Source organism: Rattus rattus, chromosome 1 (assembly GCF_011064425.1).
Source record: "Rattus rattus isolate New Zealand chromosome 1, Rrattus_CSIRO_v1, whole genome shotgun sequence".
NCBI lineage: Eukaryota > Metazoa > Chordata > Mammalia > Rodentia > Muridae > Rattus > Rattus rattus.
This window is the reverse complement of record NC_046154.1, coordinates 172,001,585-172,016,518: the sequence shown is the minus strand read 5'-3', so window position 1 is coordinate 172,016,518 and position 14,934 is coordinate 172,001,585. Positions and strand designations below refer to the sequence as shown.

Below are 14,934 nucleotides of genomic sequence, written 5' to 3'. Positions count from 1 at the left end.
TGTGCTGTGTTTATTGGTTGCTAGGCTCCGTTAATGAAGTCAAACTCTAGGAAGGCAGGGAACTCTGTTGTGGTCACTGACATAGCTGGAATGCCATCCACAGTGCCTAATGTGTAGCAGGGATTCAGTATCTGTTTGTTGAATGGATGACCCTGTGACTATGGAAATGGTGATGGGGACAGTGGGAATCTTTGTGTTGTGGGGATGGTGCTGCTGAGTTGCATCTGCGGGGATTCACTCTGGAGTAATTGCCCTTCAGAAAGCATGGCGCTCACCTTGCAAATGTTTTACCCCTTTCTGGCCTTCCATCTCATTTTATATGTGTCTTTATATTGGCAGAATATATTATTAGTATTAATATATTAAACGGGAAAAAACCATCAAAGGGGAAGAACCCTGCAACAGAAGAGAATGGCTTTTGATGGAGCAGGGACCTTGAGGCAGAGAGACTGGGGTGCAGACTGGACAGTGGGGCGCTCCTTCTGCTAAGGTGGAAAGGAAGGGGGAAGAATTAGGCTTGATGGAGGGGGTTTTGTAAGGCTGGAAGGTGAAGGCATTCTTACTGGGTAGGAAGGACTCTCTCAGTGATTCTGGTTTAGAGCACAGCCATGGTTGCTAAGAGCAGAGATTTGAGGAGAAATACCACAGTAGACACAGGAAAGAGGAAAGTGGGAGAGAAGGGAAATGTTTGCAGAGCACTGTGGAGGCGAGAGGGATGTTGCTGGTGACTGTGCCTCTATGGGTTTTCTGAGATGATCCCTTCCAGAGTTCAGCCTCACTTGCAGCAGCATCTTCTGGTCACATATGATGCTCCCATCAAGGACTTTGAGTCTTCCTTTCTTAGATTTTTCTTCGAACCTTGGGGGATGGAGTATGTCTCCTGTTGTAGGATCCTTACTCAAATAGAATTACTATCATACCCTCCATTCTATGAAGAGTAGCTAAGGTCATGAGAAAATGTGTCAACCGTGCTTGTAATCAAATGATGACTCCCATCAAAGCAGGGAAGAACTGCATACTGGGAAATTCATAGCCCCGCGCACCAACAGATGCTAATTGGTGATGAATGTGGTCTGTCTGAAAGCATGCTTGTTGCCTGTTACTAAACTGTACTTATGTAGGCAATTGGGGGATGGGTAAATTGGGGTAAAGGGAAGGCAGCATACAGAGTCCCTTTGATTTGCAACTATGTTGAAAGTATGCGCCATGTAGGCTGTGAATGTGATTCTACACATTCTGTGTAGAATGTCCGGGAAAGTAGACATTTGAAAGTATTATATGGCAAGGGTAACACTGAACTGAAACTCGATATAGATTCTTTAACTTTTATGGCCTTAAGAGGTAGATACTATTATGTTCACATTACAGACAAGAAAATGAAATATTACCAGTAAGTAGAGGGACCTTTATATTCAAGCTCTAGTCTGGCTAAGTGCTCCATCCATGATTCTTCTGCCGGGCTATCAAGCCTGTTTGCACTGTGTGTGTTAGAGTTACCTCTAAACACAGCACTCAAGAAATAAGTTGGTATTTTTCAGTGATCATGTGAGATAAGCAATCTATTCTAAATTATTGAGGTTGTATGGTAATTCCACACAACTAACATGCTCATAAGTTTTATATCAAGCTCTTCCAAACTAGGCTTCTGACTTAAATGTCTTTAAAAGAATCTGAGACCCGCGTAGCTAGAAGCATCTTTGGCTCGTGCTTTTGGGTCTAAGATGCTAAAAATTTCTAAGTATCCTGAACTCAGCTCATTAACATGGTTATAACTATGCCGGGCCCTGGGTATATCTCTCTGAAATGCTTATAATTTTCTTTTATAAGGCAAAGTCCACTTGTGATAGGTTCCACATCAGATCACTGCTTTTAGCACTCAGAATTTCTTGTGGCATAAAAACATTTTAATTCTTCACAACAAATATTGTGATGCCCCAGAGCCTCGAGACATTTGGTGTTCTCATTATTTAACAGCGTCCTATTCTCCCTTCAACTGTTTAATAATGCATGTGTAATTTGGAATAATCTCAGCAGGATTTGAAGAAGTGAGACTAGCTTGTTTTATAGGTTATTCTTGGGTGCATGAGTATCTTGCTTGCTCATTAAATTCCATCTGGGAGATAACCTTAGATGTGGCTTTTTATTGAATTTTTTTTTTTTTAACATTCTGTCCAGGGCCTCCATCTTGAGTCTTGATCGGATTTGACATTTTAAGTTCTCTGATAGGGCTAGTAAGTCCTTAGGTGTGTGGCAATTTTCAGCCTTTGGCAGCTATGTTTTATTAATGTCTCCGGGCACGGGGATGGTTATGATCAAGTGTGGAGAAGGCCGACTTCACCTTCCTCTCGTGGCTCCTTTCTTAGTAGGCCCAACACTCAGGTATGATTAGCATTTCCTTTCTATATGGGTACAGTGAAATCGTAATAGTCCACTGCCTACCTTCCTCTTCCTCCCTCTCCATGTCAAGCTACTGAAACACTATTAAGGACTTTCAAATACTTTCTGGAATGATGTGTGGAAAATTTCAGAGGGCAGTCCCCTTAAGAGAGGCTCATGGGGGTGAGCCTGGAACTCGAGATGTTTCTTTTTGCTTTGATCTCATGGAAACAGAGACAACCACACCATTCCCACTCCTACCACCACCAGAACCCTAATTAAGTTACAGGGGGGAAAGGTGTGCTAAAGCTCTTTAAAGGGAAGAAAAAGGAAATAAAAAAAAAAAAGAAAGTGAAACAATTTAGGAAAATACAGAGAGTAGTCAGTTATCAGTAGAGGCTGGATAAGGACGGATGATCAGCAGGGTGATCTCATTCAGATCGCTATTTTAATTACACGTTCAGGGTTTAGTCTGTCAGTTGTCTGAGAGCCAGTCCCATGTTCTGTTCGGTTGTCTTTCTTCATTGTCTGACACGATGCTCAGTACGCAGAAGTGCTCCTTCTATACAGTCATGTGGCACTTCACGACAGGGACACATTATGAAAAGGGCGTCGCTGGACAGTTTTATTGGTGTGCCAACGATAAACAAAGACACCCAATGCCATTAGGTGATGTAAGCTGCTGGGATTACATCTTGCTGAACACAGAGAGTTGTGATGCGCGACCAGCTGGGCTTTAAAAATATGTACGCAGCCATAGTGATGCGAGTCTCCCTATATCAGATGCTTGTTTCGAAACAGATACTTTCCCAGATTCTTGACCCAAAACCTAAAGCAGGTACCCTCCAAGGTAAATGTTATAAACAAAACTTAAACGGATATTTAAAAGCTAAGCTTGGAGAGAGCAACTCTCATATTATTTTAATTATTTTAACAATGAAAACATTACATTATTTCCCCTCCCTCCAACCCCCTCCCTTAAGCTTATGACCTCTTTTTAAAATTATTGTTACACATACCTATATAAATATGTAAATACAACCTATTGAGGCATTTAGTGTTTCTTGTATGGATTATAAATTCATAGGGCTGACAACTGGTATTGAAAAGCCAAATGGGAAGGGGTTAGCCCTAGAGAAGACTCAGACGCCAATTCTCAATAGTTGTTCATTTTCTGTAGCTCTTCCTCTAAGGGACCCATGCACTTAGGATGTTAACTGGTGGTGGAATTATCCAGGTATTGTTTAGGCAGCCCTACTGTTGATATTGCATGGATGTGTTTCTGACTAATATGCAAAAGCTTTCAGACTTCTCTTGGCTTGTTGTTATGGGCCAAATGTTTCTGTCTCTTCAATACCCATGTGCTGAAATTCTAGTGCTAATGTGATATTAGAGGTGGGGGCCTTTATGAGGTGAGTAGGTCGTGAAGATAGAGTCCTCATGGGTGGGATTGTGTCCTGTGAAATAAGCATAGGAGAGCACTCTAGGTCTTTTCTTGACATGATAGGGACACCCTTTGAAGGTAGCTGTCAGCAATCAGGAGAGAGTACCATCACCAGAACCTGAACATGATGGCAGCTTGGTCTAGGACTTCCAACCTTCACATCGGTGAAAAATGAGTTTCTTTCACTTATAAGTCACTCGGTCTATGGTAATTTGTTATAACAGCCAGAACTGACTGAGGTATTTCCTTATCTTCTTTCTCTGGTCTCAGTCTCCAGGTAGAAGATAAAACTAGAAGCTAATGAATTCTTGCAAGATAAAGAGCAAAACACTAGTACTCTACAAACTTGAGGGTGTTGTAGATAAGGGTAGGGGTGTGAAGGAGTGTGTATGAGGAATACAGAGTGTGCTTTGCTAAGAATACAGAAGTGGGAGACTGAGGCAGGATCATTGAGATTAGCGCACAGAAGAGACTACGAATAAATCATGCCCAAGCCATGCAGCTTTGAAGACCTGCAGTCATTACCTTGTCAACAGAATCCTTTGAGCACCTATCATGTAGCAGATGGCAGGTACTAGGGTTATAGTAGCAACAAAATAATCAAAGCCTTTGTCTTCAGTAAACCTCACCCAAGTGCAGACATCCAATGAGCAAGTAAGACACAGTGTGTCAGAGCACAACAGTGACTTGGAGAGAGTCTGGGAGGAGAAATGCTTTGAAAGCAGGGTGATGGAGGAAGGCCTCACTGAGACATTAATAATAAGCGATAGCCTTAAGGAGTTTAGAACTCAAGACATGTGATACCGGAGAGAAGAATATTCTACAGCAGGCGGTTCTTAACCTTCCCATTGCGTAATCCTTTAATACAGTTCCTCATGTTATGGTGACCCCCAAGCATAAAATTATTTTTATTGCTAGTTTATGACTGTAATTTTTGCTAGTGTTGTGCATTGTGATTTAAAGACCTGATATGTAGTATATCTGATATGCATCTGCTGGGAAAGGGTCCCGACCCATAAGTTGAGAGCCACTGTTCTAGAACAAAGTAACCCAGTTGTGTTAAGCCTGTGGGCTGGAAGCATGAGCGATGGATAAGACAGTGAAGAGCAGAAATACTAGGAGGCAGGCAGCGTGGTCTGGGGACTTGGCTCCCATACAGTTGTTCTAAGAATCTGTGTTTTCTGGAGGTGATAGAGCAGAAGGGTGGTTTAGATCAAGGAGTTACTCAAGAGAGTTTACATTTTTTTAACGGAATCATCTAGAAACTGTGTTGGAGGCATATAGTAGGCATAGCTGGGGTACGGGGGGAGGCGATTTGTAAGGCAATTGTTTTAATTCAAAGGAAGCAGCAGGTCCTCATCATAGTGGAAGTGGGAATGAGTCCTTGGGAGATGGTGGATCTTGAGGTGTTTTCTGAAGGGCAGCGAGTCTATCACTTGTTGTGGAGTTGATTTGGGGCCAGAAAGCAGAAAAGTTAAAGATGGTTCTAGCTTTTGGTTGGACATCTATAAAGATGGAGCCATTCTCTACTGAGATGGGAAAGACTGGAAGGAGTTGATGTTTTGAGTGTGTGTGCATAAGTCGGGCTGGGATCATGTCAGCTGGGCACATGTTGGGGTTGAGTTTGTCTCTTGTACTTACAGCCATGTGGGTCTTTAGATCGATGACTGAGAGTTTCAGGAGGGACTGGGGCCAGACTTAAGTATTTAGGATCTACCAGAACATTTCTGTTTAAACACAAGATCAAGGATGATCTTTCTGGGGGGTGAGTGTAAATTAAAAAGGGAAGAAAGGCATCTAAGAATGATACCTTAGGGGTCTCAAGGCCAAGAGGTTGGGTTGAGAGAGCCAAAAGAACCAGTAGGAGTGAACCTTTGGTCTGGGGATGGACTTCATTCTAAAGAGAAGACATGTGATTGAGGTGAGTTCATGAGGCAATGAGTGCAGGCAACTGTTTTGGGGGTGGGATTTTGGTATAAAATGGAACAGAGAATTAGGATGATACCCTGATGGAAAATGAGTCAACAGAGAGAGCATTTTAATTTTTAAAGATGGAGAAAGGATGGCAAGAATGCTGTTGGGAATGATTTCACAGAGAGGGAGAATGAATGCCTTGAAGGGGGGGGGATTGAGGCTCTTTAGAGCAAGGGTCTCTGTGGGCAGATAGACACTGTTTGCAGGGACTGGATGACTATTTCCCAAATCTCTGTGGTTTGTTTTGATTCTTGAAATGAGCAATGAAGTCATCTGCCCTTATTCCCAGCAGCTCTCCCTGGTAGCCGTGTCACAAATCTCAGTCAAGTGAAATAACACAGTGCTCATGTTGTAGTAGAAAGTCTCTTAGCCACCACACTTCTCTGTGCTATGCCCACAGGGATGAAGCTGGTGCCTAACCTTTCTAAAATACCCATGGTATATGTGAGCCCTGCTGAGAAGCACGTTCCTGATTCTCCAATGCAGAAAATAAAGGCAACTCCTTTAATGAAGGCTTCAGCACTGGGCTAGACCCTTTTGTTCAACAGGATAGCCAAGTCTGCTTTCTGTGCTTTGAAATCCACACTATCCCCACTGTCTGTCTGTCCTTACAGTGGCTCAAAATATTTCTTTTTCCTTAGGATCATCTCCTTGAATTCCAGAGTATGATGCTGATCTGCCAGGCCCTTCCATGCCTTATTTTAAAATAAGGTTACTAAGGCCAATATCTCTTCTGGTTGTTTTTAGGATTCAATCAATTATAGTAATTTTTTAGACTTTGGGCTGGGGAGATATCAGCGTACCCTTTCCTGCTTCTGTTTATTTCTGTCTTCTTTACTTCTTTCAGTTTTATCATTTAATCAGATTCTCTTTGTGGATATAATGTTAATTCCCCTGTTTTGGGAAGCCTTATCTACTCAGAGGTAGTTCTTAAAGACAAGGTCCCATCCTTTAACCTCTTAGCGTGCTGCTAGTTAGGAAGTGTCATCATTACCAAGACCTTAAAATTTTAATGGCCATTTTTACTTATCTGGCTTACCGAAGAAGTAAATCCTTGGGCATTCAATTTGGAATCCTGTAAGTTCACTCTCCACTAGCTCTCATCAGTGTGCAGCCCATCTACAGCCCAGTCCAATTCCAGGACCATTCTCACTGCCCAGAGACCTATCCGCATCTCTCCACGGGCTCTCCTCCCTGTCTCTTCAGAGCACCTGATTAACTCCAGACCCACATATGGCTGCGGCTGCCTTTCCCCTCTTAGGGCCTGCCTTCTTCCCTTCTGAGATCAGCTGCCAGGCTCCAGGATTTTTTTTTTCTTCCTTTCGTCTGTTTCCCAAGGCACCTGGGCTTTGAAGAGGCTGTTGAAAAAGAGTGGATTATTTCATTTTTTATGAAAAAGTAGGAGGCTTCATAAGGAAAATTGGCAAGATCTAAAGTTATTTGCATTTCATAAGAATAAAAAAATCTTAAAACTTTGAAATACGCTAAGAAAAATTCATCTCTGTGTCAAATGCCTGCTACAGATTGAGGCTTTCGAATTCAGCAACTGTGAATCTGGGCCAAGAAGGTCTCTGGGTTAGAACTGTCTTGTGACTTGTTGCCTCGGCATTGCTCTCATCCCTAATGTTCTCCTCTATTTCAGAGATTAAACTAGCCAAACAGCTGGTCTGTGTGCCCATAGACGTGAACGACACTTTGAGATGCTTCAGAGAGACCCTGGAAAAGTCCAAACATCATAGCAGATCGGTCCGACACAGCAGAAAACTGCTTTCTTTATTTCTTGCACAGACACAAGGTAAAGGTTCATTCTCTGTCCCTTGCTCTGTACTCACGCTGGGTGTCATTCTGCTGAGTATTCTGCACTCATAATCCTCTCTTCCCAACATGCTTCTTCCCTGGCGACTATTTTATATCTTGTCTAGAGGATTTCTCTCTCCTCCCTCCCTCCCTCTCGCTTCCCTCCCCACCCCCACTATATTCCAACCAGATACTGACCTGCTTTTAAACTTTTTGCTCAACTAGCTAACTTCCTGGGATACAGTACACATAGAGGAGAATTGTCTCTATTAAAGTTTTGATTCCTTGCCTCAGAGTTCTTGGAACTTTCTTTGCAGGTGTAGTGCTATGATTATTTTCTTTTAGGAGATGATCGAATCATACCAAGTTAAGAACAAGAGTTTTGGCTTCTTTTAAAAACACAGCAATGGGAGTATGTTTTCATTTTAACCCCGGGTGTGGGATACGGGGGCCCGCGTCACAGCAGCTGACTGTGATTTGCCTCGTGCTCTAGCAGAGGCATGATTTTTGTCACCTGCAAATTGTTTCTGTGATTGTGTAATGTTTGGTGTTGTGGGGACTCTTCAGAGGGGATGTAAGTGCTAGGGCCCCAAGAAGCAGGGTAGGGTTGCTGTTGGTTCGTTGGTTGGTTGCTGGTTGCTGTTGGTGGTGGTTTGTTAAGGAGTTGTTCACAAAGAAGAGGAGATTAGCTATCCTGACAGCAAAGATCAAACTTGCCCCAAAGAACTCGATGCACCTAACCAGCAGGACGTAGTCTAATGATAATTGCTCCTTTCCTCCTCTATCCCTTTTCTCTCCTATCTAGTGTTAGGAGAAAGGTGGAAAAAGAACCCACAAAGTAGTAAAGGACGGTTACACAGAGCCTTTCACCAGAGTCTGGTTGTCAGTCTCAAAGAAATAGATTCACTTTAAAAGAAGCAGCCATAAAATGTTCCCTACGGGGACTGGAGAGGGAAAAAGAAAGAATGGTGGAATGTATATGGTATGGAGGCAGAAGGGAGGGTTTGGAGGGGAGAAAGGGGGTCAGCAAATGAACAAGGGAGTCAGGCGACTAAGGACAAGTGTGGATACTGGGGAGACAGTCAGCAGGGAAAGTGTTTGTCAGATGAGTGTGAGAACGGAACCCAAGTCAAACCGAGCATGCTGCTCACACCAAAGTTGAGCAAACGGCTCTCAGTGCTCACTGGCCAGCCAGCCTAGCTCAATTGCTATGCTAAATTAATTCTCCATATCGTATTTACGGCCTCCAATTGCTAAATATATTACTGATGCATAAACATGAGTTACAGAATCAAGGACAACTCATTAGAACCATTCTCCCAGCTCACCCTGCAGTTCACTGGATACTGAGGCATTCTTCATAGTTCGTGCCTAGTGCTCTCACTGTTGCCATCACGGCTTCTCCTTAGGCTCCTTTGTGCTGCTTTTCTGGCCCATTTCCTTCCCTGTGTTCTCTGATATTCTAAGAAGATGGATTTTCTCCATTCCCTTTCTCCTGTTTTAGGTCAGAGCTCCATACATGTTGCTTCTCTTCAAGAGGCTTCTGTCCCAGAGGTGTACTAGAAACTTAACTACGGGAAACATTTTATGAAGGCAGACTCAAACTTTCCCTGGCTTGCAGGAGAAGCAGAATATTAGCTCAGCTTTAGCCTTGCTGGCAGCCCCTCTGTGGTGCTTTTCCTGAATTAGGTACAGAGCCCATCCTCCTGAAGAGCTGCAGACTTCAGACTTCATGCTGGACGCATCTGTCTGCCTGTAGAAATGTCCACCTGAAACGCCCATCCTTCCCCAACATTTCCTTGACTCTGTCCTCCCTTTCTTCCCCTTTAACATTCTCTTTTTTTTTTTTTTTTTAAAAAAACCCATACCTTTAGGTGAAAGAGGAGGGATAAGTAGCCCGAAATTTACCCCAGGGAAGGTGGAGTTTTGCCTGGGAACAGAAGAGGTGCACATGTCAACACCCCCCGACCTTTCTAAAGAAAACTTCCGAATTTTTAGTTCGGTGGAGAAAACCAAACTTCCCTCCTCACAGCTGGGGCTGGTCATTTCTTCCTTCTACCAAACTATCGGTAAGGCTAACCCTTACGAGTTGTCGGTCTGACCTTCAGTGTTAACGTGAGATTGCGTCTGGTCCTGAAATGTTACCTTTAAGAATAGGGTGAGGGCTACAGAGATGAGATGGTTCAGCCAGGAAGAGTGCTTGTTGTGCAAGAGTAGAGACCTTAGCTCAATCCTCCAAATCCACGTAAACATGGAAGGAGAGAACCAACTCCACAAAGTTGTCTTCTGCCCTTGACATGAATTCTCCTGTTTGGGATGCTTTCTCTCTCCCACACAGAGAGACTCAGAAGTATACAAACACTAATGATAAATGAATTAAAAAAATTAATAATGATGGAGGAACTTGAAAGTATCCCAGTCATTTAGGCTACACTAGAACATTCTAGAGACAGAAGCCGCCCCCAGCCTCCTCCTGTGATTCACCTGGCTATTACTCTTGGCCACTGCAAGGCTCTAGGCCACCCCTCTGGCCCTGTTCTACTCTTGCTTGAACTGAGAGATTCTTATAGGACAGTGGCATGTACTTCTCCTCTGTCCCAGACAACCCTTTTCACATCTTTCTCTCAGATGCAGCTCATTTGCAAATCTAACGGTGCATCCTTCACCCGTATTGTATGACACCCTCTAGACACCCTTTCCCACTGCTACAGACGTTGCACAGTTCTCCCTTTACTTCTTAAAGTAAAACCTGCAATTCATATGTTCTTTGTGACAGATGATTTCTGAAAGTTCACTATGGAGCTGTAAAGATAAAATAAGGGTGAACACAGAACGACTCTGTAGCTAGAGCCCATGGTTTAATATATAAATGTGAGAGTACAGGTGCTACCATCCCGCCTGAGCAGTCTCCATGACAACAGGTGTAGATTGACTCAGGTGTGTTGTACTGGGGATTAAGTTCTATCAGCACTATGAGTTTGGTTTTCAACAAAAACCAAGCACCACAATGATTATATTTCTGGGAAATTTAGGGCAGTTAGAAATCAAACAAGAATACCTTTAAAAAGAAAAGAAACCCTTATAAAACAAAATTCGATATAGGACTTCATGAACAAGGATTTTTTTTTTTTTTTTTTGTCACTGTGGGGCAAGTTTCTGCAAGGCATCCTGCATCTCTGGTTGTTACTGGCCATGTTACATCAGATACTCCTATGTGACAGAGCAGGGAACCCCTGCCTGAGGTCTCAGAAATGCCCTCTAGGATCTAGTGTGTGTGTGTGTGTGTGTGTGTGTGTGTGTGTGTGTGTATACACATTTATTAGAAAGCTGATATAATACTCTCCCTACCCCCTCCTCCAACCCCATTTAGGTAAAAGAAAAAATCTTACCAATGGGATCTTGCCAGACCTTTGGTAAAAACAACCTCTTTGGACCTTTCTGTTCATTACAGTGTCATCGCCACCTCTCCAAGTGGCAATCAGGGGCTTCTAGAATTTAGGTACTAATCCCTCTTGAAGCTCCCAGTCTCCCCTCTTTAGAAAACGAAACTCCAGCTTCATTCTTATATCTCTGGCCTTACCCCAATCTCCCCATAAGGCCTGTTAACCACCTCTGCCTGCCTGCCACAGAGCCTCTGGAATTCAGGGGGCATTAGGCTCAATCTCAAGTCCCTCAGTGTTCAAACACAGCCCCGTTTACTCTCGCTCTGGGTATATATAGTGTGTGGCATTTGAAAACACTATTAGCTTGAGGGTTATTTTTTTCCCCACTGCAATCTTCACAGTTAAGAAATAATGCAATTGAAGAATATTCTTGCAAACAAAAAAGGAATATTTTCCTTTGAACTGACATTTGTTCTTTTACTTGATTAAAAATACAGATGTTCTCCAAGCCAGCAATCAAAGGAGCCTTAAGGTTCAGACACTGCATACCCTTGGAAGTCTCCTCATCTTTGCAGATAAGAAAAGGTACCGTCCCAGAAGTTTGTAGAGGTGCACTCTATTGTTTGTTTGATTAAAAAAAAAAATAGGTAAAACCTTTTCTACCCTAATGTGAGTTCTACCATAGCATGGTGTCACTCTACTTCATTTGTCACATGACCTGAGATGGCTGTCACAAGGAACAATCACTGTAGTTTTATGCTCTGACATTTGCATTGGGTACTTCCTTGGTCCTCTCACTTTTCCTCTGGGAAGGCTGGTTTGATTCCTGGCCCCAGAGGACTTCCCACTCAGCGCTCTCCTCTCTGTCTTAGGGCTGCTTTTAAATGTTGGAACCAAGCTCTTGATGACATCTTTAGAAAACCAGACGTGCTGCACAACTGGAAAGAATTTGGCAACTCCCTCCCCAGTGCCACCAGCAGTTCCTCACCTCCTGGTTTCAAAGACTACAGTGAAGAATTTCTATCAAAGTTTGGCATCTGGGGGTGTTTGCAAGGGGCAGTGATCTCAGCAAAGATAGCGCAGTGAGTGTGAGCATGGGGTGATTCTCACTCCAGCCCCTGGCCGCCTTTGCTTCCTCCCTAGTTATATCCATCTACAGGGCGATGTAATTTCATCTCGTGATATTTTTATTTATGACTCTCCTCCTGTGACATTTCTCTGGCCCCAGAAGATGAGTCCTGCCTGGGCCTGGGCCTTGATTTATGGAAGCATCCCAAGTGAAAGTATGGCATTGACTTTCCCTATCGCTTGAATAATGGAGCAATGGGTGCTGGAATCATTGGTGTGGGCGCAAGAGTCTAGCATGCAGGCTGGAGTTTCAGAGAGTCCCGAGAACCCCGTCCTCAGCATGTTGCTTCAGTGCCCTCATCTGTAGACTGTGGTGATGAGATTCACGCGACACCCAGGGTGCTAGCTTGTTTGGTTTGCCGTAACAGCAGGATAGGTGGGAACCCTCAAACTACAGACATTTGTCATGGTACAGTGTTAGAGACCCCATGCAGAAGAGTGACATTGGGCTGATGCCTTCCTGAGACCTCCCCTGTGGCTTGTAGGTGGTCTGCTCCTCTCTGGAACTGTCCATATTTTAAATCTCATCTTCTTACTAAAAATCACCAAAAATCATGTGGGATGAGGGCCCAGCCGTGACCTGTTAAATCATTTCCATTTGAGCACCTCTCTAAAGACTTAGTGTGCTCATGTTCTAAGGTCACCAGGAGTCGTAACACAGCGAGCCTCCTTGCCTATGACACGGTGGCATTTGTTCCCTACACATTTCTGTTGCTTCTTGAGGACAAGGACCAACCCACTGTTCTTCACAAGTTAGGTGAACACCGACCACTGAGCTGCAGCCCCAGCCGAGGCTTACCCCTCCCCTTTGGAAATTCAGAAATCCTAAAGTAAAACGCTTCCTCTGAAAGCTACAGGGCAGAGTCTTCTCTGGATCTTTCCCACTTTAGGATTCTCTTACAGCCTGTGGCTTACAGACCTACCTTAAGCTTTAAGATCAACAGTCTACTAACGTCTTGCTCTCTTTCCACCCCCTCTCTCTTTCCTTTTCCCATCTCGCTCCAGCTCCAGCCTCCCTGACCTTTACTTCCATCCTCTTATGTCCTTCTGCTCTTTGGACCTTCCTGTCTTTCTGTTACAAGTACCATCCTCTTCACCCCGGACCTGACGAGACAGTTTCAGATATTTATCCCTCCTTGGGGTCTTTAATACAACTGTATCTGCATGATCTCTCCTGCCATAAATGGTGATATTTTCCCAGATTCTTGGGGCTATGGTACACGTGACTCTCTGGCCATGATTCAGCCTTCTACACATGTTGGTCACAATGCTTCGTGTGCCGCTAACAACTCACGTAATAACTGTAGGAAATTCCAAAAGTCCAGAGTAGGAGAGGCGTCTTTCCCGCAGTCACTTCTTTCGGCTATCTACAGGGTGTGGTGAAGAAACCTCTACATTGTATTCTGAGGTAATACCATATTAAATGATAAAACCTTTTTTGTCTTTCACAAAATTGGTACTTTTGGAAGTCAGAGGAAGTAATAAATTTCCCGACCAGTAATAAATGTGCCCATCTATCAGTTTTGACTTTCTGTCCTTGGGAAGAAACTCGCCCTCAGGCTGACAGTCAAACAGATACATACACACATTCAACCACACCTACACGTGAACCCAGAGAGCTGACCCGTGACTCGGTAGAATTCAGGGTGAGACCTAGAAATCGAGAATGGAGAATTGGCACACAGGAAGGAGCGGTCACTGCTGAGGACACCTCAGCTTGGATTTCTCAGAAATTATCTCCCAGTGATTCCAAGCAAGAACGCTGTTCCCAGCTGCAAGTGTGACTTCCAGGGGGAGACATGAATCCACAGGGACTTTACCTTTCTCCTGTGCTCAGGGCAGAGGACACACTTGACTGCAGAGTCCCGTCTTTGACCCGTACACAGAACTCACATGGTTGGCGTTGTTACCAGAGCCAAGCCAGCTGTCTGTTTTTATTTATCCAAGCAAGATTTAAGAGAAGATAATTTGGTTTATAGCTACAAAGGCAGGTTGCAAGAGTCACATAAAGGAAATGCAAACTGGTCCAAGGTACCTAACAGGAGACAATCATAGCACAAAGATGGGATTTTCATTTTGGTTGGAAAGACTTAATGTTATCAGCAGCAACATACCATATGGCCACAGCCTTTGGGGGCAATTATTCAACCATATTCATGGAAAGCCTTCTTCTCATTCCTCTGTTTTGTGAGTTTTTTCTTTGGCCCAAAAATTGCACTGCTAGGGATTTGCTTAATAGAATTAATAAGATATGCACTCAAAGTTTAACTTATAACATTTATCTTAGCCTTTGAAGAAAAAAATAAGCTGAGACAGATTTTTTTATGTATGATGCGTCTATGCAATAAAACACTATAGTTCTTTAAATAATCATAGTTTATTAAATCCACAAATAGAAAAATGGTTATGTAATATATTCATATTCATATATATGTATATATAAATAGTATCTATGGTATAATTTTAATCTTAATATGAACAAGCCCTTGTTTCCTTGTGTGAAACTATAAGAGAAAAAGTCTAGAAGAAATTCAAAGCATTGCCAGTGGTAAGATTTGGGGTAAGTTTTCATTTTCATCTATACTTTTTCTTAAGTTTCATTGCATACATTTTCCCCCCACTAATGTTTTCTGAGTCCTAGACATAACTCCAAATATATTCATATAGAAACTTGGGAATGTTGTCTACTAATTGTTTTTTTTTTTTACTATTATTTAGGTTTATTAAGACCACGAATGTTAAGGACAGAATCAACTGTTGTATATTGTCTGCGTTACTTTTTCAGGTAATAGTTTACTTATTATTATTATTATTATTATTATTATTATTATT

At 43.0% G+C, this 14,934-nt stretch overlaps 1 protein-coding gene across 1 annotated transcript in view; it reads left to right on the top strand.

Moving 5' to 3' along the window:
- Positions 1-14,934, top strand: part of Cfap54 (cilia and flagella associated protein 54) — a 276,477-nt gene that overhangs the window by 124,726 nt on the left and 136,817 nt on the right. The window contains exons 40-44 of the mRNA XM_032911469.1: positions 7,437-7,589; positions 9,466-9,660; positions 11,472-11,559; positions 11,847-12,056; positions 14,821-14,887. Of these exons, the coding sequence (XP_032767360.1) occupies positions 7,437-7,589; positions 9,466-9,660; positions 11,472-11,559; positions 11,847-12,056; positions 14,821-14,887 (713 nt within the window). The remainder of the gene's footprint in view (positions 1-7,436; positions 7,590-9,465; positions 9,661-11,471; positions 11,560-11,846; positions 12,057-14,820; positions 14,888-14,934) is intronic.